The following is a 21,575-nucleotide window of genomic DNA, read 5'->3' as shown; positions in this document are numbered from 1 at the left end:
AGCAAAATGTGAGAAAAAATTCAAACATCTCACTTTTTTAACTGAGAAACACTATTTGCTATCTCTATTAAGGAGCTCTTTGAAATTCATAGATATTTTATCCAGTAAATTGTTGGCACATACTTCCAATGGGGTTGCGGGACTCACATAGCTCCAGAAGACTTTGATATGCTCTGACTAGCTTCAGTTATGCTTTCTACACCCACAGAAGACAACTCAGGGGCACTGAAGTGGGGGCAGCTCTTTCAAGGAGCCAGACACTGAGCTCAGGGCTTCCCCCAGGGTATCTTTTCAATTCTCCCAGAAAGTCTGTAAGACAGGGACCATTATTGATCCCATTTCACAGATGAGGAACTGAGATTTAGAGAATTAAAAGCAAGGGCCAAGGTTATGAAATAGAGAGCCAGGAGAAAGTGAGAGCGGCAGTTAATGAATGTGTGCAGAAAGGAGGTCTCAAGAATGGACCCATCCCCAGGATGCCCTTGCTGACAGATACACCTTCTGCCTGTCATTGCCTTAGATGCCGCACATCTGAGAAAGTTTAACTAGGATGTATAATCTGCAATGACGAACAGGGAACAAGACTCTAAAAGTATGACTGGGAACTAGATAACTGTTCATGTGATGTAAGTCTAGTGATACTATGGGTCATGTTTTGACCCTCAAGGTACTTCCAAAAAAAAAAATCAAACAATCTAACTCTGATTTCTAAGTTCCATTCCTCAATGAACTTCTTCAAAAGAGTCTACGCTTCTTTAAATCTACTGAAAGTTCTATTTTACCAGGTGACTTTAATCTCCTTTACTATCTTTTGCTGCCTGTTCCCTGTCTAGTCTTCTTTTTACCACCGATCCTTAGCTGGACCTTAAGAAAACTCAACTGAAATTAACATGCAAAAATCTATGAAACCCAAACTTGAGCCATCATTAAAGACGAAGCCCTCTGAGGAAGATCTTGGAATAACATGGAGCACATGCAGAACACCTCTCTCATTAGTTAGGCAGTCTACCTCCACCCGTATCGGGAACAACAGCACTGATGAATCCTTCCAGACGGAATACGTGGGACAAGTCAGTCTGCAGCACTTGAAATACATTACAAACAATGTGTGTCAAACAGTGTATAATCAGCGTGCTTGAGATGCCTGATAGCAATCACAGGCAGTGTATGCAGAGAGATGCTGGAGTGGAATTTATGAATTTTAAATGAACTTTTACTGTTTCTTCCATCAAATCTTTAAAATGACTGCTACAGTGCAAAAAGCGTTCAACTTAACTTTCCAGGACAGGTGTTCTCACCATCCCCATGTCTACTGTCTAACCATAACCCTCCATTCTCTGTGGCTATGACTCAGCTGGCTCCCAATCCCTACAAATACACCTTAAATCTTTTGCCATGAAAGTGATCTAATTCCTAACTCTGAGAATCTCAGATTAGAGACTCGATAACTCCCGAACATGAATACCACTATGACTAGTATAAAATACCCAACTGAAGAATATGAAACAAAGTAACACTCATAATGATGACGATGAAGAAAATTGTTCTGCCTTCAGAAAAGCCACAATTCTTTATCAGCAAGTACTGTGCATTCCATCCAGCCTTTTCACATCAACAAGGCTGGCTTTGTCACTCCTTAGAAAAAGAAACTGGGGACAGGAAGATTGGGAGAAAAATAAGTTTTGAGTAATGAGTCTATGAGTAATGTGGCTAAGAGTCATAATAATCTATGACCCCTACTTTTTCTCACAGTTAGATTCTTAAAGGAGGGGGCTCTTCTGAGCAAACCATCCTCCCTGTCTACTCTATCCTTCCTCATTCAGCAGCTCACAGGAGGGAAGCAGAGGGAGAAAGGCCGCCGTGAGTCACCATCAAGTTAGATAAATCAGACAAGGCTTGCTTTCAGAAACCAATTTCTCCATAAGTACACAAGTAGTGTCTGTGTCGAAATGATTTTAAGGTGATTCTCTAATGGGGAGAAAAAAACCTAAAACATTAGAAACAGCAAATTTCCATCAATACTACGCTGGTTATTAGTAAAAAGATGGATCGGATAGTGTTCATTTTTAATTTATAGACTCTACTTGTATATTCAATACAAAAGAGCATTGCAAGTTTATAAAGTCATTTTTCTGCCGCCCGCGTAAGTACTGAATTATTTAAAACTCATTTGAAAAACACACACACACCTGACAGTTTTTAAAATACTGTTTGACAACAGCATTTTCAACATCTATAAAAATATGTGCTAGAGAAGCAGATTCTGTACACACTGTCTTTCGTTAGCAAGTCCTAAGATATTTTTACCCACCGGTGTATCACACTTCACAAAATCACTTGAGAGAAATGGGGGGGGGGGGGGGATGTGACCTTTTGTTCAAGAGTTCAAATCACTTGGTATGTATCATCCAGTGACCCTATACTACCCTCAAAGTAAAATTAACTGGTTCATCAAAATCTGCACAGTGTCAGTTACCCTGGGAAATCCTTCCTCCAAAGTTACGGGGTCTGGAGTCCTGGATAAACTGATTCTACAAATGGGCGTTCTCTCGGTTAGAGCTTATCAACTCTATAACTTTGGATCCAAGAGTGATGCAGCAGTTGGAATACATCAGAGAAACCCAAAGACTTAAAAAATTATATATTAAATATTCCTTGGGTCACAAAATCTCCATGTTCTCTCTTAGAAAGAAAATTTGGTTTTAATAATACCAGTCCGAGACTTTAATAAAAACACAGACACAGTAACCCTGTAATCTCTTACTTAAACCAGGAAAAGATATTCCCCCTCAAACATACGTCCTTCCAGAAGTTGAGCTTCCGTTCCCTTTTTCATATCTGCCGTTTCAGGTAATTCTAATTCTCTTAGTTAAGCCTGCCACAGGCTTGCCTACTTGATTTGTCTTTTCAAAGACAAGACTCCTCAATAATCAACTCTATCATATTTTCCCTTTTTGGTTTATTAAATTCTGCTTTCATCTTTACCCTCCTCTAACATTTTATTTGTTCTATTCGTACCTTCTTAAATTGAGGGCTTAAGTTATTTACTTTGTAAACTTTCTTACCATATTATAAAAAAACACTTCAGAATTTGCCATAGCCCCCAGGTTTGATATGGAGTGTTCTTACTGTTCATGCTTTTAGTTCTTTTTTTAATTTCCTCTTAAATCAGGGAGTTATTTAAATTTCCAAGTGATTAGGATTATTGGGATTGTACATTCCTTTGGCTCATATTTAGTTTTTTAAGTCTTTATTATTACTTTGTGATCAGAGAATATGGTCTATAACATCTCCCTGTTTCCAGAGTGGACTGAAGGTGCCCTGGCAGGCTCATGGACAACCCCCATCTATCTCATGCAGGCACATGTGGTCTCCGTGTGGGATGAGGCAAGGTGCTTCATCCATTCTCACCTGGGTGTTGACCTGCCCTTTCAGTCTTCTGAAGCCCATTTTCCTTTTCTCATTTGAATCCTAGACTTTGCCTTTCAGCTCTATACTCAGATTTTCGATCTGACTTTTCCTTACCACCCACCCTATACTTCTGGACATGGGCAATAACGGCTATTTATATTTTGCCTTTCGTCTTTAATGGGGCCAGCCACCCCACACTCCGGCTTTAGTCTACAAACGCCCATTTACTGAGTAACTATGATGTGCTAGGCACCGTCTCAGACACTGAGGATAGCTGTGAATGGGGCAGACAGATGACACGCCTGCCCTCCTGGAACTTACAGGAGACCAGCAAATTAAGATAGATGGCAGTATGAAGATACTCATGAAAACATGCTACTATATGCTTATATCTTAATAACTCCTTTTCTCTACTGTAAGTAATGCATGCTCACTATGGAGAAGTTAGAAAAGAAAAAGGAAAAATGATAAATAATTCCATAACCTTGAGTTAAACATTAATACTGTTCTTATGTGTTTTTTCCTAGCCCTTTTTGTGACTATTCTTTGGGGAAAAAACTGAAATCATATTATACATAATGCAGTGCATTTTACTTTCTACCTTTGAGGATTTTCAAATTTAATTCTAATATTTCCAATATTTAATTCCATTAAAATAACCTCTGAACATACCATTTTAATGGCTGTATAATATTATATTGCATCGATTTATTAAATTATTTACCTGCTATTGGACATGTGAGTGTGGTTTCCAATTTTCCAATACTTCATGACAGTAAGTATACTATGTTGATCTTTTTCTGTATTTCTGGTTATTTATAATTTGGGCAGGTTCCTAGATGGACAGTTACAGAATTAAAAGGTATGAACTTTTTACAGCTCTTGCTACAGATCATCAGATTACTTTTCAGAAAGTTTGTACCAATATAGAATCCCATTAGTTTATATATACTCCCATTTCACCAAATCTTCAACAACAGTGATACGTTTTTAAACTCATTAATGAATAAAATAGCTTATTATTTTAATTTGCCTTTATTTGGTTAACAATGTTCATGGTATACAATTATTAGCCATTGATTTTTTTTTTTTTTTTTTGGTCAACTGTCTGATGAACTTTTTCAGTTTGCCTATATTCTTCTTGTAGTATTACTCATCACAAAAAAGTGATCCTCTTTTTTCCTAATCGATACCTTTTTTGCTTTTTATTTTGCCACATAACCTGTTAGGATCTGGGAAAAAATGTGTTGCTTTGCCTTCATTTGAGGTTATGTTCATTACTTCCATGCTTAGAAATTTCCTCCCAACTCAAAAAATAAAAAACTTCCTTCCCATATTCTTAGACATTTTTTACATGTTTTTAAAATATTCTAAACATAATCTATAAGAAATATGTTTTGAAATAGAGTGAGGTAAAACTCTAACTTTAGTTTCTTCTAAGTAGTTAATTCTTCAAGTACCATTTGCTAAATAACTCTATTTTCCCTACTGATTTTTGATGGTATCTTTATTATGTTTATGGCCTATTTGGTTCTAAAAAGATGTAGGAAAAAAAAAGTGTGTCTTAGAATCAAGGAACTATGCTGATATAAATAACAGAGGAGACATATATTGCTAGAAATAAAACTTGTTTATTTGACCTGTGTGTTATAAATGACTACAAAATTAAAATGCTCTCCTCTTGTATTCAGAGGGGAACAATGTCCATTTAAAGAGAGATAAATTAGAATCAAATTATTTTATCTCTCACGTAAGCTAATGAGAAGCCAACTTTAAAATGGAAGGAGACTGCAGTCTGTTCTCAGCTGGTTATCACAGAATAATTGATGCACTAATGATTTCAATTCATAGCACCGACTGTCTTCATTTTGCATAATTTGAACCAAACCTGAATGTAAATGGAAAACAGTCCTCTTGTCTATTTAACTCCCATGACTTTTAACTAAAAATCACTTAAGACTGCAGAAGAGGAAGGAGGAAATTAGCAAATGTAAAGAACTTTCTATTTAAAAACATTCCTTCCTTACACGGAAACGGGAAGAATTCAGTAAATACATCAGAAATCTCTAGAGATGTGATTTATCAGCTTATTAGTTGAGAGCGAATACTTAATTGTATAACATTTATCTCCAATAGTGACTCCTGGAAAAAATTCCAAACAGGCCAAAGTGCATTCTAAATGCTCCAAAGGGAAATAGATGTGCTTCACAGAGTTCATTATTTTTTTAATGAAAAAATACTAGTAAAATGAAAATCAAGTCAAAATAATTGCTACGCTTGGTAATTGTGAGATTAAAAAACCCCCCTTTTCGATAAGACACATTGCACAGAGCTCCTCAATTTAATAAGATGAACCTATTGGTATCACCTTTGAGCACAGAATATATAACTTCTCCATTTTTAAAAATAATACCTTTTTAAAATAATCCCCAGTCATCATTACCTGGGACATCCAACACCGTGAACCCATGTCTTGCACCTGTCACCAAGTCCCCAGAATTGATCATTAACAAGCCTAGTTAGTTAAGTACAGATTAGGTAGGTGCCACCATCCGCACACCCACAATTACATCACAGCATGATGGCCAATTAGTTTCAACCTGGGTAGGGAGGCTTATTCCAGACACCTCTATGTTCAACTGGAAAACCAGCTGCTTCCTTATTTCTACCTACTGCTCTTCTCTGTTATTCTGAGCTAGCCAACTGGGTAAAGCGGGCCCCAAACAAGGTCTGACTAATTTACAGACAGCAGGCAACTTCTCTGCTGGTGAGCTCTGGTTGGGGTGGAAATTTCTCATACTCCGCTCTGTGATGACGTATACATTTTAAAATGGAACCAGAGCACGACTGTCCAATTACAGAAAACAATATGGGTTCATACACCTAAATTAAAACTTGCTTAGAAATCAGCCACTGCTAGCTGAACACTGCTTCTGAATCACATGAGGGCAAATGAGAGGAAGTTAATGTTTATACACACACATCTAGGAATAATATTTTATAACTCTCCATTAGAAATTAAAAAAAAAAAAACCTCATCACCAAGAGATCTATTATGGACTGAATTTTGTCCTCACCCAAATTCATATGTGGAAGCACTATCTCTCCACATGATAGTATTTGGACATGCAGCCTTTCAGAAGTAGTTAGTTTGGATGAGGTCCTGAGGGTAGGGCCCTTATGCTGGCATAAGACACCAAAGATTACACTTACGTCCCTCACTTGTTCTCTCTCCCTACCATGTGAGGACACAGTGAGAAGGTAGCCATCCACAGGCCAGGAAGAGATTCTTCCCCAGAAACTGGCCATGCTAGCATCTTGATCTTGGGGGTCTAGCCTCTAGAACTGTAAGAATATAAATTTCTGTTGTTTAAGCCATTGTCTACAGTATTTTGTCATGAGAGCTCACATGACACAGGGATCTAAGCAGATATGAAGAGTAAATGTTATATGGCATCCCAGATGAGATGTGGAATGCAAAAAGGACCTCAGGAAAGTATGAATAAAGTATGAACTTTAGTTAATAATGTATCAATACTAGCTCGTTAATTATAAGAAATGTACTATACTAACGTTAAGATGTCAAACTTAGGTGAAAATGGGATTATATGGGAACTTTCTGTAGAGCTTCACAATTTTTCTACAAATCTAAAGACATTCTAAAAAATAAATTTAAAATACATAAGTAAATAAAACCTGTCTTCAGTCTTCCCCCAAAATAGTCCATCATATCATTTAGTTTTGTTGTAAAAAACTTCCTGTTCTTAGCTACAGTTTAGAAAATATCTTCATCCATTAATATCAGCAAGAAAGAAATTCCCCATAAACACTGTCTACGGGGGCGCCTGGGTGGCTCAGTCGAGTAAGCATCCAATTCTTGGTTTCGGCTCAGGTCATGGTCTCGGGGTCCTGCAATTGAGCCCTGAGTCAGGCTCTGAGCTCAGCATGGAGTCTGCTTGAGATTCTCTCTCCCCCCAACTCATGCTCTCAAAACGAATAAATAATCTTTAAAAAAAAACCAACTACTGTCTCTGTTATTATTTATAGAACATAAGATTGTAGTGGGTACTTAAGGTCTCTTAGTATATAATCTAATAAGAACTGAATGGTATTTAATATCACATAGCTTCTTGAAAACAATAAGGGACGCAGACAAATCACATGCAATGAAACATAACTTACTGAAAAGGAAATGACAAGTTGTCCTAGTTCACTAATAAAAAAAAAAAAAACCTGTTGTAAATAACAGCAATGGAATAATTTTTGTTATATAACAAATTTTAAAAAAATTGAAGACAATATTCAGGCTGGCCAGGAAGTCGGCCCCTTCAGATGCTGTCAGTGGTCTATCAACCAGAGCAAACTTAACAGAAAGCAAGTTGGTAATATGTATAAAAAGCCATGAAAATAATTCAAAGCCTGAGCTCATTGATTCTATTTCTAGGAGTAGATTCCAAGGACATATTTAGGCCTGGGAGCTAAGACTTGCAAATAATGCGTTGACAGACATCCTCACTTGTAATTTGAATGATTAGGTAGTAAAATTAGTATGTAAAATTAGTGAATGAGAAAATAAATTCAAGGAACCACAACAGGAATCCTGACACAGCCATTAAAACTGAGGCTTCTGAAGAAACTGTGCTTACAAGTTACAGGAAGAAGTGGGAAATATAATTGTGTATGAGGACAGGGGTGTGTGATAGAATGAATGCTAAGAGTAGTTTTCTTGGGGTGGGGGACCGTGGGCAATCTGTTTTCTTCATATGTTGACGTATTTTCAACTTTTCTACAATGAATATGCAGATAATTGGAAGATTAGCAACTGAGAAATTAGGTTACACTTCCATTTAGCTGCTTTTTTTTTTTTTCAGTTCAATTATTTATGTAATTTAACCAATTTTTAAAAGAAATTGTTAAACAGATCTCTTAGAAAAGAATAACTAAAGAAAACTCAGTATTTAGATGAAACTGTCTTTTCTGTTTTCCCACGCCTCCTATGCGGCTCAAAGTTCACTCTGTCCAGCTGGTCCAGGGCAGGGCTGGGTCTTCCCACTGTCCACACAGGCTTAGACTCCAGAGCTGGAGAGATGATTTATGCACCTCCTTTCCCTCAAGGAGTTCCAATTCTAGTGGCAGGGAAAGTTCCCTGCCTCAAAATTTCTCATTCTCTTCTTGTAAAATCTAACTCCGGGGAATCGTTGCTTTGGTTAAGCATTGCTCTCACCTTGAGTTCTGCTCAAATATAAGCCCTCCTGGGAGACAGACAAATTAACTAACTCTTTTATATGATTCATATAACTTTCCGTTATGGGAGTCTGTAAGGAGGGGAGGGAGGAAGTGTATAAATGGACATCCAAAGAATGCAGAAGAAAAATTCCCCCTACTTCACAAAATCTGCTCGAGACAGCGCTGGAATGTTGATTCAAACTTCTCTCCTTAATAGGCTTGTGAAAACATGTTTCCATGAAATAAAACAGAAGGTGAGTATCAATGCTATAAACATCTGTCATCCAAGCTTATTAGAAAAATGCAACAGCCCAGCAGATAAAAACAAAAGATGTGAGTATGTATTATAAACAGAACACAGTGCTTCAGAAAATGCTCATCCTGGACAATGAATAAACAGATGTGTATATGCACACACATACACGTGCCTACATAAATGCAATACACACGAAACAACTTGGCAACATTATAGTACACCTACTAAAAAAGTTTTACGTTTTAAATAATGATACGAAATACAGGTCAATTGCAGACAAAAATGATATAAGAAATTGGCATAAGTTCTTGAAAAACAACCTAACCCACCCTTGAAAAACATGAATCCCTCTCTCTTCTCAATGAACTGCCAAAACACCGCTCCAGCCCTGAAGGGACCACAGTTCCTTCTTGGGCTCATCAGGCCATTTTTGAGGGTGCTTTCTCTCCCCAGCACGATTAATTTAGGTATCACTGGAATTACTTATTTCTCACTTGCTTGTTTACACAGACCCCCAATGTATATTTTGACCCTATAGCCATTTGGGTTTTGTTTTATTTTCTACTAAGCTCTTGGAAATACTTCCACATTTAAACAGTGTAGAAAGGAATGTTACGCTTTCATTTGGGAAGAAGTGTTAACTCTTATACCTCATTTTCTGCTTTGCTCTAAATAACCCCTTCTTTGATTTTCAAAGGATTTTATTAATAACGTTGTTTATGACTCAACAACTGTTACTAACATGTTTGGTTGAGGTGAACTCTAAATCTGTTAGCACATATTTCCACATACAGAGAGCTATCCTGAGAGCTGGCACAGCCTTTACCAAGCCTCGTGAACAAATAATACTCGTTCTAATGAAAGACAATAAATTAGTAGAAATCTGTGATCACAGCATGTTCTTCTCCTTGCCACCAACGTCCTGGCAGTTTATTACCACTGAGGACACCGCTTCCTAAACATGTATATTTCGCTCTAGTTTAAGCAACTAGTAGCTGCTTTAAAGCAGTACCTCTCGAAATCTGTATAGTGTCCACAATAAAAATACACTTTAGATTTGACCCAGCTCACAAACACATAGAGCTAAAGTTCCTTGAGATAATACTTAGCCTTACTGTATTCAACACTAATGTCTCCATTCCTCCCCTCATCCCCCACTTCCTTCTTTTCTTTCTGAATACCAGCTGTGACCAACTAAACTGATTTCAGGTTCTCTTAAAGGGTTAGAACCCACAGTTGAAAACCACTGCTTTAAAACCCTGGTACTGCTGGATGAGGCTGCTATGACTCAGGGCAGCATGGCATCGGGTGTGAATTTGCCCCACGCCTCTGTCCTTTGCTTCCCCCCAATCTCTGCCACTCCCCAAAACCCATCCTTTGTACTCACTGCTCTTCATTCTACTTTCCCCCTTTTCATTCAACTCATTGTTGCCATGACAGCTTCTGCAGAGCACATCTGCCCAAATGCAGTGGCATCAAACAAGCATTTGCTCTGACTCACATTCAGGAATTCAGAAAAAGCATGGAGGGGTGGATAGTCTCTGCTCCATAACATCGAGGCGAGGTTGACTCACGGCTGCCTCTAAAGGCCATCTGCTCCCATGGCACACACCACTTCCTCATGATGGAATCGGGGAGCTGGACTTCCTACATGGACCCCAGGGCCAAGCACTTCAGCTCACCAGGCAAGAAACACATTGCCTCAGAAGTAATGAGGCCCTTTTGCAGCCATGTACTGATTACAGTGGGTCACAAATCCATCCAATACAGGGGGAGGTGAACTGGACCCCACTTCATGACAGTGGAGTGGCCAAGTTCTAGAAGAACATGGTACAGGAGATGGTGTCATAGTGTTCTAAACATCTTCCCCAACCTCACTCCTAATTCCCAGCCAGCGAGCCAACAGTCTACTACGTAGACAGATCCACATGGGCATCAACTGGCACTTTGAATGCAATGCAGCCAAGCTGACCAGCGTCCTCTTCCTTCGTGTTCCCTATCTCAGTACTACCAGGGGAAAAAAAAAACCCATGTGTTGTGTTTGAGACAAATATGTCAGAAGCAACTTACCAAAAATGGAAGCAGGTGGAAGAAGAGAACTCAACGTAGCATGGGAGTTCCATGCAGTCTAAGGGATTCTGTCCTGTGTGGAACACAGGCAGATGTTATAGCCAGCCTTGGGAATAAGAGGGACAAGTAGCCATTCTCCTTCGAACAAACAGTTAACAGCTCACGTTGACAGCTGATACTGAGCAGTTTCAGTGGTTATGTATATTTGCACACACCCCTTCGTGTGTTTGCACTCTCCCATCCCTGACTATAGGAAGCACCCCTGGAAAAGATTCTACTTGTCCAGGTTCTACGTCACCATTTTTCCTTTCCTACAAGTTACAAAACCTTCACGTGACTACAGAGGTAGCATGAGACCTTACAGCAGTTGTCAAAGTGTGTTCCATGGACCTTTAAGAAAGTACCACTTGCCAAGTTCTGGTACAGTACAAAGAAGGCTGTCCACAATTATCTGAAAAAGCTATGCAGGGGCACCTGGGTGGCTCAGTCAGTTTAAATGTCTGCCTTTGGCTCAGGTCATGATCTTGGGGTCCTGGGATCCAGGCCCACCTTGGGCTCCTTGCTCAGTAGGGAGTCTGCTTCTCCCTCTCACTCTCCCCCTGTGTTCTCCCTCTCTCTATCTCTCAAAGAAATAAAATCATTAAAAAAAAAAGGCTATTCAAATGCTCCCTCTTAATCTTTCCAAGCATACATCTGTGTGAGGCCAAACTGTCTCTCACCAAAATGAAACAGCTCAACAGATTAACTGGGGAAGCAAAGAGAGGAGTCAGATTTTTTTTTCTATTAAGCTAATCATCAGTAAGTTTTGCAAAAATTTTTACTGTCATTCATCTCCCCTTTTCTAGTGTAGAAAATACACTTATTTTCCATAAAAAATACTATTTATGTGGATACATATTGGGTTAGGCTTACTATTATTATTTTAAATGAATTATTATTAGTAAATGAGGCTATGATTTTAAAGATTATGAATATTAATTTTTTAAAAAGATTCTCCATTTTAGTTTCCAGTATGATCAAGATTGATAGATATAATCCACATAAACAAAAACCCTTTGGGGTTATCAATAATTTTTAAGACTCTAAGTTGGTCTAGTGACCAAAAAGTTTAAGAACCACTGGTTTAGAGGCTGAATTCCCAGACCTGATTGCTGAAGCTTAACTTCATTGACTATCCCATGTACTAGCTGGTATTTGACTAACTTTAATAAGGTATTTAAAAATGTTCATGCCTCAGTTTTCTCATCTCCTAAGAGAAGTAATGACTCCTCCCTCGCAAAGTAGGTGTAAGGAAGACAAGAGATAATCGATACGGAGCTTACGATGGCACCTGGCAGGTAGGAAGTCCCCCATACAGGAAAGTCATTATTATTATGCCCCAGGGACCACTGAATTGGCCTCGGCAACCTCTCCCGCAGTGTTCCCTCCTGTTCTTTTCTCTTAGCCCCTGCACTAGCTCCGGTCTCCAGTTTCTTCTCTGGTCTAGGGCAACATTTAAGTAGACTCCTACCACCGAATCTAAAGACAATTCCAGACCTTCTTTCCCAAGGTCAGTTCATGGCTGTACCTCCTCAGAAACCAAAGCCATCTCCCTGCAAGCAAGGTTGGAATCCATTAACGTGCCATCCAATTCGGCAACCAAGGCCCTCTATGAAGTGGCCTCATCCTGACTCCCGGGCCAGGTGTTCATCAAGCGTACCTTGAAGAACACTTGTTCTGTGTTCTTCAGAACTTGTAGAGACTGCTACATGCGAGCGCTAAACGAAAGGGTGCCATCATCAAATAAACTGGGGAAGCTAATCGGTTTCCCTGATTTCTTTCTTTCTGAAGTAATTTCCTGAGCCTTTCAGGTGTTCATGTGTTGCATAGCCACTGGATTGGAACACAGAATTACACACGTGCTGTGTTTACTGACCAGAGAACCTTGTAGCGGGGACATCTCAGAACTAGGGTTTGAAAGGATGCATGTGGGGGAACACTGCTAGCCTTATCCCCCAGTGTTTGGGGGCAGATTCTTTGCTGTCTCCATGCTTCCTGGTTTCTGTTCTTTCTATTCCCACTGCAAAGAGTAGTCTACCTATTATCTCCCAAGACTCAATGCACATACCGTCCCCTCTGCAAAGCCTCCTAATTTCTCAAATCGGAGTTAATTATCCTCCTTTTTTGGTCCTCTACTTTTATTGAACTAAAATTTCTGCCTTCTGCTTTGTTTCAGTTAGTTGTTGGTATGTGTTTCTTTCACCAAATTGCGAAACTGTGGGTGGGGAGGAGGTAGTGACGGAGAGAATATTGATTCAGGTCAATATTTAACAAGAACCCCAACAGCAAAGGCACAAGAGAAGCAAACATTCTGTTTTCACGCAAGATTTAATTCAAAATTGCTCAAGATTACTCCCTCCAATGAGCCACCATTCCTCCAGTTCCACACCTACACAGACATACTCACCAGTAAAAACTCCAACATCCTGTCTTCTGACTACCAATTCCTATTCTCAAAGTTCTCTCCATTTCCAAACTTGACAAAACCTCCTATGTCTTAATCCCTCCATTTGCCCACCATGTATAGGCCTCTCCAGTTCCCTTCCCTTCCCCATAGGAATCACTGGGACAACCCTTTCAATGGAACCCGCAAGAGAATTTGCCAAGCAGCTCTCAGAGCAACAGGCCTCTCACTTGCCAGGGATCCTTCAGAGCATGAGAGAGGTCCTAGCGATGTGTTCATAGGGTCATATGTTTTTGTAAAATTTGTAAAAGTGGGATATCTTAACCACATTGGTTAAAATTGCTATCCCTGTGTATTCCAACTTCCGCTCTATCACACTTCTTCCCACGTCAGCTGGCACTGGTGTAGCCACAGACGTTTTGTGGATTCAGCTAAAGGGAAGCTTAGTTTGGATTCAGTGGGCTTTATTTACAGGTTCACGGTCATTTTGGTGCAGAGTAATGGCTTCAGGAAATCCTCTTAATGCGCACTCTGCATCTTTAACCTGAGTTGTAACAGGAGGCAGCGGGGCAGAAGTCCTATGGCACTCTCAAGTGTCCTGGGGCAGTGAGCACTGGCAACATAGTCATCGTGCCAGGATCAGATCCCCGTGTCTGGAAAATTCTCCCCATCAACAAACATATAGAACTTTAAATGGGGGAATTCAGTTTCCACTAATACACAGTAAAAACAGCCATGAAACAGAAGCTCTCTTCTGCCAGGAATCTACTTGGTAACACAGTGAATACAATCATAAACGTGCCACCCATTTTCTGTTTCTTTTTTTGAGAATCATGCAAAAATCAACTTTATCCGGGGGCGCCTGGGTGGCGCAGTCGTTAAGCGTCTGCCTTCAGCTCAGGGCGTGATCCCAGCGTTGTGGGATCGAGCCCCACATCAGGCTCCTCTGCTATGAGCCTGCTTCTTCCTCTCCCACTCCCCCTGCTTGTGTTCCCTCTCTCGCTGGCTGTCTCTCACTCTGCTAAATAAATAAATAAAATCTTTAAAAAAAAAAATCAACTTTATCGGAATTCCTGTGTTTGTAGCTCTCAAAAATATTTTCAAGTCATATCAAAAGCTGTAAACAGAAGGAATAAATAGGCTCTTAGAGTTCTGGTAATCCAATTAACGAAGAGCATTAATATTTAAATTTCTTGTTGATTTGGCTCAAAGTATTAGTATCAGTGAAGAAAATGTGAATCTCCTACCGTGCCACTAAAGACCAGTGACAACACTCAAATCATTCGAAATATACTAGATACTGGTCACTGCACAAGTAATCTTGAAAAGCCCTGAAATTTTACAGCTTGTATGTAAAAACACTTTGATGGAGATTTTTTTCCAAATCAGAAAACAATGCTAAAAATTTACATAAGCCATAAAAGCAGCTCTCCTAAACTTTCAATAAGAAATTAATTTTGATACAGCATGCTACTCTCTCTACAGAAATGCTATTGCCAAATTCCTGTCAGATGAAGAAGAGATCAAAAGCAGTCAGCCAAAGCTGGGGGGAAAATATTATAAAGGCATGCCAGGGAATTTATAGAATATTATAGTACTTTTATGGATTTTGTAATGTTTATAGTATTTGTTAGCTCTTTAAAAGTTGCAGATTGTTATGCTTTGTATTATCATTTAAAATTGTTACTTTTGTTTCCAATTTTGTATTTTTTTTTTTCTTAAAAAGAACCTACAAAACTGGATGGCTTCAAGCCTACCAAACTCAGATCTTCCCTTGACAGAACAGTTGTCTTCCTTGTTGTCCCTTGCCTATGGGTCTTAACCTCTAACCCTGGATTAACCCCACCTAATAAATGTAGAAAGAATGACAGGATCAGAAAATCATTCTTCACAGCCCCCCAGAAATAACCAATGCAGACGAGGGCTATCACTAGTATATACGGAACCGTAGGTAGAAGGTTATTAACAAGCTATCTGCATGATGTCCAATTACCACCCCACAGATTACTTTCCGAGTGCAAAGGGATAGATGTATCCTTACAATGGAGACTATCCTAATTGATTAAACTTAGAATTCCTAATAGAGGGACAATCAGGCATTATGTCCTTCCTGTCATGATGCACTACAGTACTGTATAGCCTGATGGCATCACCCCTATGAAGTATTCTTGCCAACAACCCAGTTTAATCTGAATGTAAGAAAACCCTGTACCTAACTTCCAGTTTACAGAAATGCAGAGGCTAAAGGAAGGAGTTAAGTAATCCTACAAGTAAATAAGAAATCCAGAAGTTGGAACATTCTACAAAACAAAAAAAGTTCACAACTTTTCCATGAGTTATTTCACAATGTCATAGGAAAATAAAAAGGTAGAAGGACTGCCTTAGAGTAAAAGGGAACAAAGAAATACAATCAAATCCCCCCAAAAAGCACAACAGTTACAAAGCACATTTGAAAAATGGGGAATTTTGAATATAAACTAATTACTAGACAACACTGGGGAACTCCTGTTAATTTTCTTCAATATGACAACAATACTGCGTTTATATAAAGCAACAGATTTTTAGGAGATACACACTGGAAGTTTTTAGGGGTGAAGTTACCCTGATGTTTGCAACTTAATTTCAAATGGTTCAGCAACTTGTCTTTACGTTTGAAAATTTTTACAATTAAAAAACTGGAATGAGTAAAAAATGTATTAAATCTATTTTTCTCTCACTTGGTCAATCTAACCAAGAAGTTTTTCACAGAGTCAGAGTAATTCCTCTCATCAAACATTAGCAGTGAAGCAGTACCAAAGCCTAGGGGCTCATGTTTTCAGAACTGCCGTATTATACGAAAGAATCTCCTAGGGTCCAAATGCAGTCCTGGTCTGCTTAATTTGTGTTTATGAGTAGCCCGTGGGAATTTTTAGACTGCTAACTGCCATTCTGGGTGGAAAAGTCAAGCAGGAACAAGGGGCCGGGAAGAGACAGAATTGAAGCAAACAAAATTTTGTTTGACTTATTTTATTGATTTTAGGAAGAAAAAGAAGTAGGATTCATTTCAGGGACACAACACACTTCCAGTGATTGATCTCATAATAAAAACGATGAGTGAAGTACTTTACAATTTATAAACACCCTCATATAAACTACCTCTTGGACTCCTTAAAACTCACTTAGGAAACAGAGAAAGCAAGTAATATTCCCAATGGACAGAGGAGGAACGTGAGGCTCAGAGAGGCTGCAGGAGTTCCCTAAGGTTGGCATGTCGGCCCAGATCTTTCACACATGACCACTGTCCTCTAGCGTGGTCACCGAGGGGCTGTCTCACAGTGGGCAATGTTCATTTTTCTGAGCTTCAGTTTGGGACTAAATAGCCTTGGGTTCATAGGAGAAACTGCAGATGTTAGAAGTAACACTTGGCATCAGAGCCCCTTTCTTCCATCAACAGAAGGGGCAGGGGGTGGGAAGAGCGAGAGCCCAGTCTCCAAGGAGGCAGCCTCCTGAAGGGGCCTGCACCCTTCCCCGCTCTGCCGCCTCAGGAGCAGGGGCCCTTCACACACAGTCACCGAGCAGGGTCCCAAGACATGCCAGGGAATGAAAGGACCACGTGAGGCACAGCCATCACTGAAAACAAGGTACAAACAAGTACTGTGAAAAGCAAAAGCACCAGCAAATGAGTGTGATTACTTCACTCTGCCGGTCAAGTCCAACCCCTCGCAGAGCCTGATGGCTGGCTGTTTGGAGTGGCTTCCCTCCATAAGACGCTGTAACTGGGGGAAATTACTAATTCTGTGGTTTTCATAAAACACAGAGGTCCACCAAATGTTTGCTTGGCAGGTTTTTTTTTCTCCCCAGAGGGCAGCTCATTAAGTCTGACAATAAAGCGGGCTTTGTTCTAAAGATTTACAGTGTTTTCCCAGTGCAAATTCTAATTGACAACCACCAGGAAAATAACAATGCAGAGCAAAGAGAGCTCTGGTTTCTTCCATTCTTCCAAGATCCATCTCAAAGAAGCACTCGCTTCTTAGTTTCTTGGACCAGTGGTTAGTTTGGTCTTTATTTAGACACAGGCAGAAGCAGATGCTTGGGTATCAGGAGTTTATCATTCCAAGTAGTCAAATCATAAAACACCAAAAAGATTTATTCTTTCAAACTTCAAAGATAGGAAATTTCATGTAATTCCCAGGCTCAGGATATTGGGTCCCTCCACACAGAATAAGCATATTACATAAAAATGCAACCATGCCTTTTCCACGGAAAGGGCGGGGGGGAGAAACCCTAAAAAAATAAATAAATAAAGTGCATGATGATTGAGAGTCTTCAGAAATGGCTGCATGAGAATATTAAAGGCATGGCTATTCACACGGACTCCTCGTGGAATAAAAGTTCAAGTAGCAGAGGGAGTGATTTCAATATGAATGTTGGGTGTTGCGGTGACAAACAAGAGTCTCTCTTCTACACAGAGAACCAAGTCACATCAAGCAAGTCAGGGAGCCGTGAGTGACAAGGTATAGAGAGGCCCGTTCAGACAAGAGACAGACATTACTGGACGCTTTTTCAAAGAAAACTTTGAAGATTTTGTTAGGCTTTTTCGTGGAACTGTCACAAGGTAACAATACAGTTGCAAATGAGTGGTGCTCAGTGGTCACATCACTGTCTTTTGCAGACCAGCTGCCAATGGCTGCCCATGATGGGAAATTAGCATTAGAGAAGGGACTCTCTCCGGAGGTTACTGGGCTGAGGCACAGCACAGAGAAAATTCTGAAATAAAGTACAACACCCAACACAGCCACAGGAACCAAAAGCAAAATAAAACTGCTGTCTGAAAAGTGGCCAACCCCCCCCCCAAAAAAAACAAACAAACAAAAAACCCATCCTTACTCCTTCCTGATTCTTCTTGAACTTCCCCCTTCTCCAAAGAGTATCTAGGTCCCTACAGTAAAAATCAACAAAAAACCATGTGTTTCTAGTAGCCTATACAGACTAAGAGAAGTGAAACTGGTGGGAAGTAGGAGAATAGCACAACTTACCCACCTTTTTCTAAACAAAAGCAGAGAAAGGAATCGAAGTGGGAAAGCATAGCTCCCCAGCCGGGAGCACCAGACCAGGAGTCAGGAGGTCCTCCTCCTTACTATGCTAGTGTCTACCAGAAGCTGTTTTGAAAAATACCTTACCCTCCTCACTTTTCTCGTCCTCATCTGAAAAGGAAAAGATTCATCTAGATCAGTGGTTCTCCCACTGTATTCCTTGCAGGCCTGGGGCTACCTCGAAGGCAACCACAGCAACATGGGGGTAAGGCAAAGGGAATGGGGCCCCATGCTTGCTCTCAACCCTAAACAGTTCACCGTTGATCCACTAACACATTGAGGTTGTGAGTCAAGTCCTTTGTTTAAAGCGTTCTATCACCAAGACACTTCACAACTGAGATGGCTTAAAAGCACTGGACCAACGTGTCTTGTGATTTTTTATCTTTATGATTATGTGGTTTCTATGTGCCTCTCTGCATTACTATTATAATTCCCGAATAGATAGTCTCATTAATACAGATCCTCCGATCTGTATCAGAGGTTCTCTTACTCCTACTTAAAGGATGAGGGAACTGAAGCTCAGATAAGACAAGGTGACCAAAATCACAGGGCTCAGTAGTTGACAGGATTCAAACTCAGGAATGTCTGACATTAAAACGAGTAAGCTCAGTGCCGTCCTTAAAGAACAAACTTCACTGTAAAAAACAACAACTGGTTACCTCATTATTATTGCAATTCTTTCTCCGTGGAACATCAGGTTCTTTATTTGTATTCTCTGGGAGTAAACACTTACCCTGGCGAGATGAAATGAATAGCCACAAGTTCTGCCCAACAAGCAAATCTGTTGGGTACAGGAAAGCCCAAAATGTTGGCAAGGCCTCCAGGGCAATAATGGTTGTTAAGAACTTTCAAAGCAAACAAAACTCCTAGAAGAGAATAAAGAGCATACAAATATCAACAATCCAAATGTGGAGATAATCCACACTTACAAAGAAAACTCACTGAAAGTGAAAATGATTATTTGACTATATCCCACTTCTTGCTTTGAAACACTCTATTCTTTACAAGCCAACCCAGCTTTTGGTAGAAAGACAATGTTCAAGGTAATTGTTCTTTTGATATTTCTTAATGCAGAGGTTCATACTGACTCTCAGTATGCTAGAAAATATACAACATGTAAAATGGGAATAAAATACCTGAAATGGTACTAAATGCCACTGAACTGTTCACATCAGAATTGTTCATTTTATGCTATGTGATTTTTAACTCCATAAAAAATAGCAATAATGTGTATTTTTCGAACCTCTATGGAAAGACATGCTGAGGGCAGGGCATGTTTCCTTTCTTCTCCCACAACTGGCTGCATGAGGATGTATCTTAAAGGAAAGGGGGACGGATGGCAAGGAAAGTAGAGGGAAGAGTTAGCTTTCCTTCTGTTGCAGCACAATTTCCCTCCTCCCCTTCACATTCTAACTCTTAGAACACCTCATTTTTGGCCCAGATGGCCATTTCCGTCCTCTGCGTTACAGGTAGAGTGACTATCATGGCTCCCGAAACACAGTGAGCGTGCCATGGTAAGGTGTGGTACACGTATTTTAATGAGGTTATTGAGAGGCATACTCATCGTTTGAGAATTCCTTATCACAGATACGCCTGTGGGTCTTTCCACCATGAAAGAGCCAGTGTGTATTTCTAGAACTACATCTCCTACAAAACTACCTTGGAGCAGACCCTGGTCCAAACTGTCCAAGAGTGAATGATACACAATAGCAAGATCTATGTCCCCCCTCTGCTCCAATTATCCTTCTCTCCAAAATTCAAGCCCAGCGATCCTTAGCCACTCAGAATTCAGTTCCCTCACCAAATTGGGACCCTCGCTTCATAAAATGACAGCAGCCACACCTCCCTTACTGTCTTCCCGCATGCTCCCTTCGAAATGCATCTGCCTTACCTGAGAAACCTACAGCACAGTTCCTTCTGAAGCCAGGTTCACCCATAAATTCTGCAAGAGCAAATTCCAAGAACAGGTACACCACTCCAGTGAGTACGGAGAATGTGACGATGATGTAGGCAAACCATCTACTTCCTAGTCTTCTTTCCAGATTTATTCCTTTCCATAGCATGGATACCATATTGAAATACAAATGCCAGTCGTCTGCATGGTGAAGAGGAGAAAGCAGTAAGCGCTGCCAGTCTTTTTGCTGGTAACACTTCTCCACGCTAAGGCAGGACTCAAACAGCGGTTTCAGAGGATTCAAGAAGAGCCAGATGTTGAGAGCCAAAGTTGCTAGGGTGACAGGTGGAATATTGCTGATCCCAACATGGAAGATTTGAGAGAGGAGCAGAATAAGTCCGGCGTGAATTCCCCTTGATCTCCGCTGCATGGTTAGATATCAACCCAGTGCTGGGAAAATGTGGTCAGGTTTTAGGAATCAGGAAAGATACATAGGCAGCTGAACCTAAAATTTAAAATGCACATAAAAATTCATCAAATTAGACTTAATACACCAATAACGCACACCCATTTTAAGATGAGCTCACATTATATATATCCCACCTCCCATCTGACAGAAGCATTTTTTTCAGTGTCTTCCAGAGTAACACCAGGACGCTGGCTGCCGTCCTTCCACATTTTACCTTCGAAAACAGAAATTTTCTCCCAAGTCCCAATGGACCAGTTAATGGATGGGTATGCTTTCTCTGATAAATACACCATGAAAAAAAGACTTGTCTGCCTTACAAGTAAACTTGTAACCTCATGAAAAAAAAAACCTACAAAGATAGCGTGTAAATATTTAATAATGATTTCTACTCAGAATGCTGAACAGGATTCTTTACCCCCTTAATTTTTTTTAAAAGAAATATTCAATTTTGATATATTCAATAGAGTCTGCCCCAAAGTTTTTAAACTTCCACAGGTAGGTTTTCAAATGCAAGCATTTACTACGTTCTACTCCATACTGCCAGTTATCAACTGCTAGGATGCTCTGTCTCCACAAAAACTTCTACTTTCAAAAGTCACTTGATATGTGCCAAATCCTAGATTGAAACACAGTCACTGTGTTTAAGGAGTTCATTTCCCACTCCCAAGAAGTAAGCTAACAATTGCCACGCTATGCTCTGAATGTAGTGACAGCAGAATCAGCCTGAGGTGGTG

General features: G+C 39.9%; 1 protein-coding gene across 5 annotated transcripts in view; it reads right to left on the bottom strand.

Moving 5' to 3' along the window:
- The window catches only part of RHBDD1 (rhomboid domain containing 1), a 132,940-nt gene that overhangs the window by 75,429 nt on the left and 35,936 nt on the right, over nucleotides 1-21,575 (bottom strand). For all 5 annotated transcript variants that reach the window (XR_008956752.1, XM_026491810.4, XM_044381049.3 and 2 more), the window contains 2 exons: nucleotides 20,370-20,877; nucleotides 19,212-19,344 (listed from right to left, as the gene is read on the bottom strand). Coding sequence is in view for 4 of the 5 variants with exons in the window: in XM_026491810.4 (XP_026347595.1) it covers nucleotides 19,212-19,344; nucleotides 20,370-20,802 (566 nt within the window). In the remaining variant the exon portion in view is untranslated. The remainder of the gene's footprint in view (nucleotides 1-19,211; nucleotides 19,345-20,369; nucleotides 20,878-21,575) is intronic.

This window comes from Ursus arctos, unplaced genomic scaffold, assembly GCF_023065955.2.
Source record: "Ursus arctos isolate Adak ecotype North America unplaced genomic scaffold, UrsArc2.0 scaffold_1, whole genome shotgun sequence".
Classification (NCBI taxonomy): Eukaryota; Metazoa; Chordata; class Mammalia; order Carnivora; family Ursidae; genus Ursus; species Ursus arctos.
Note: the sequence above shows the minus strand (reverse complement) of the source record. Positions and strands in the feature narration are given on the sequence as shown.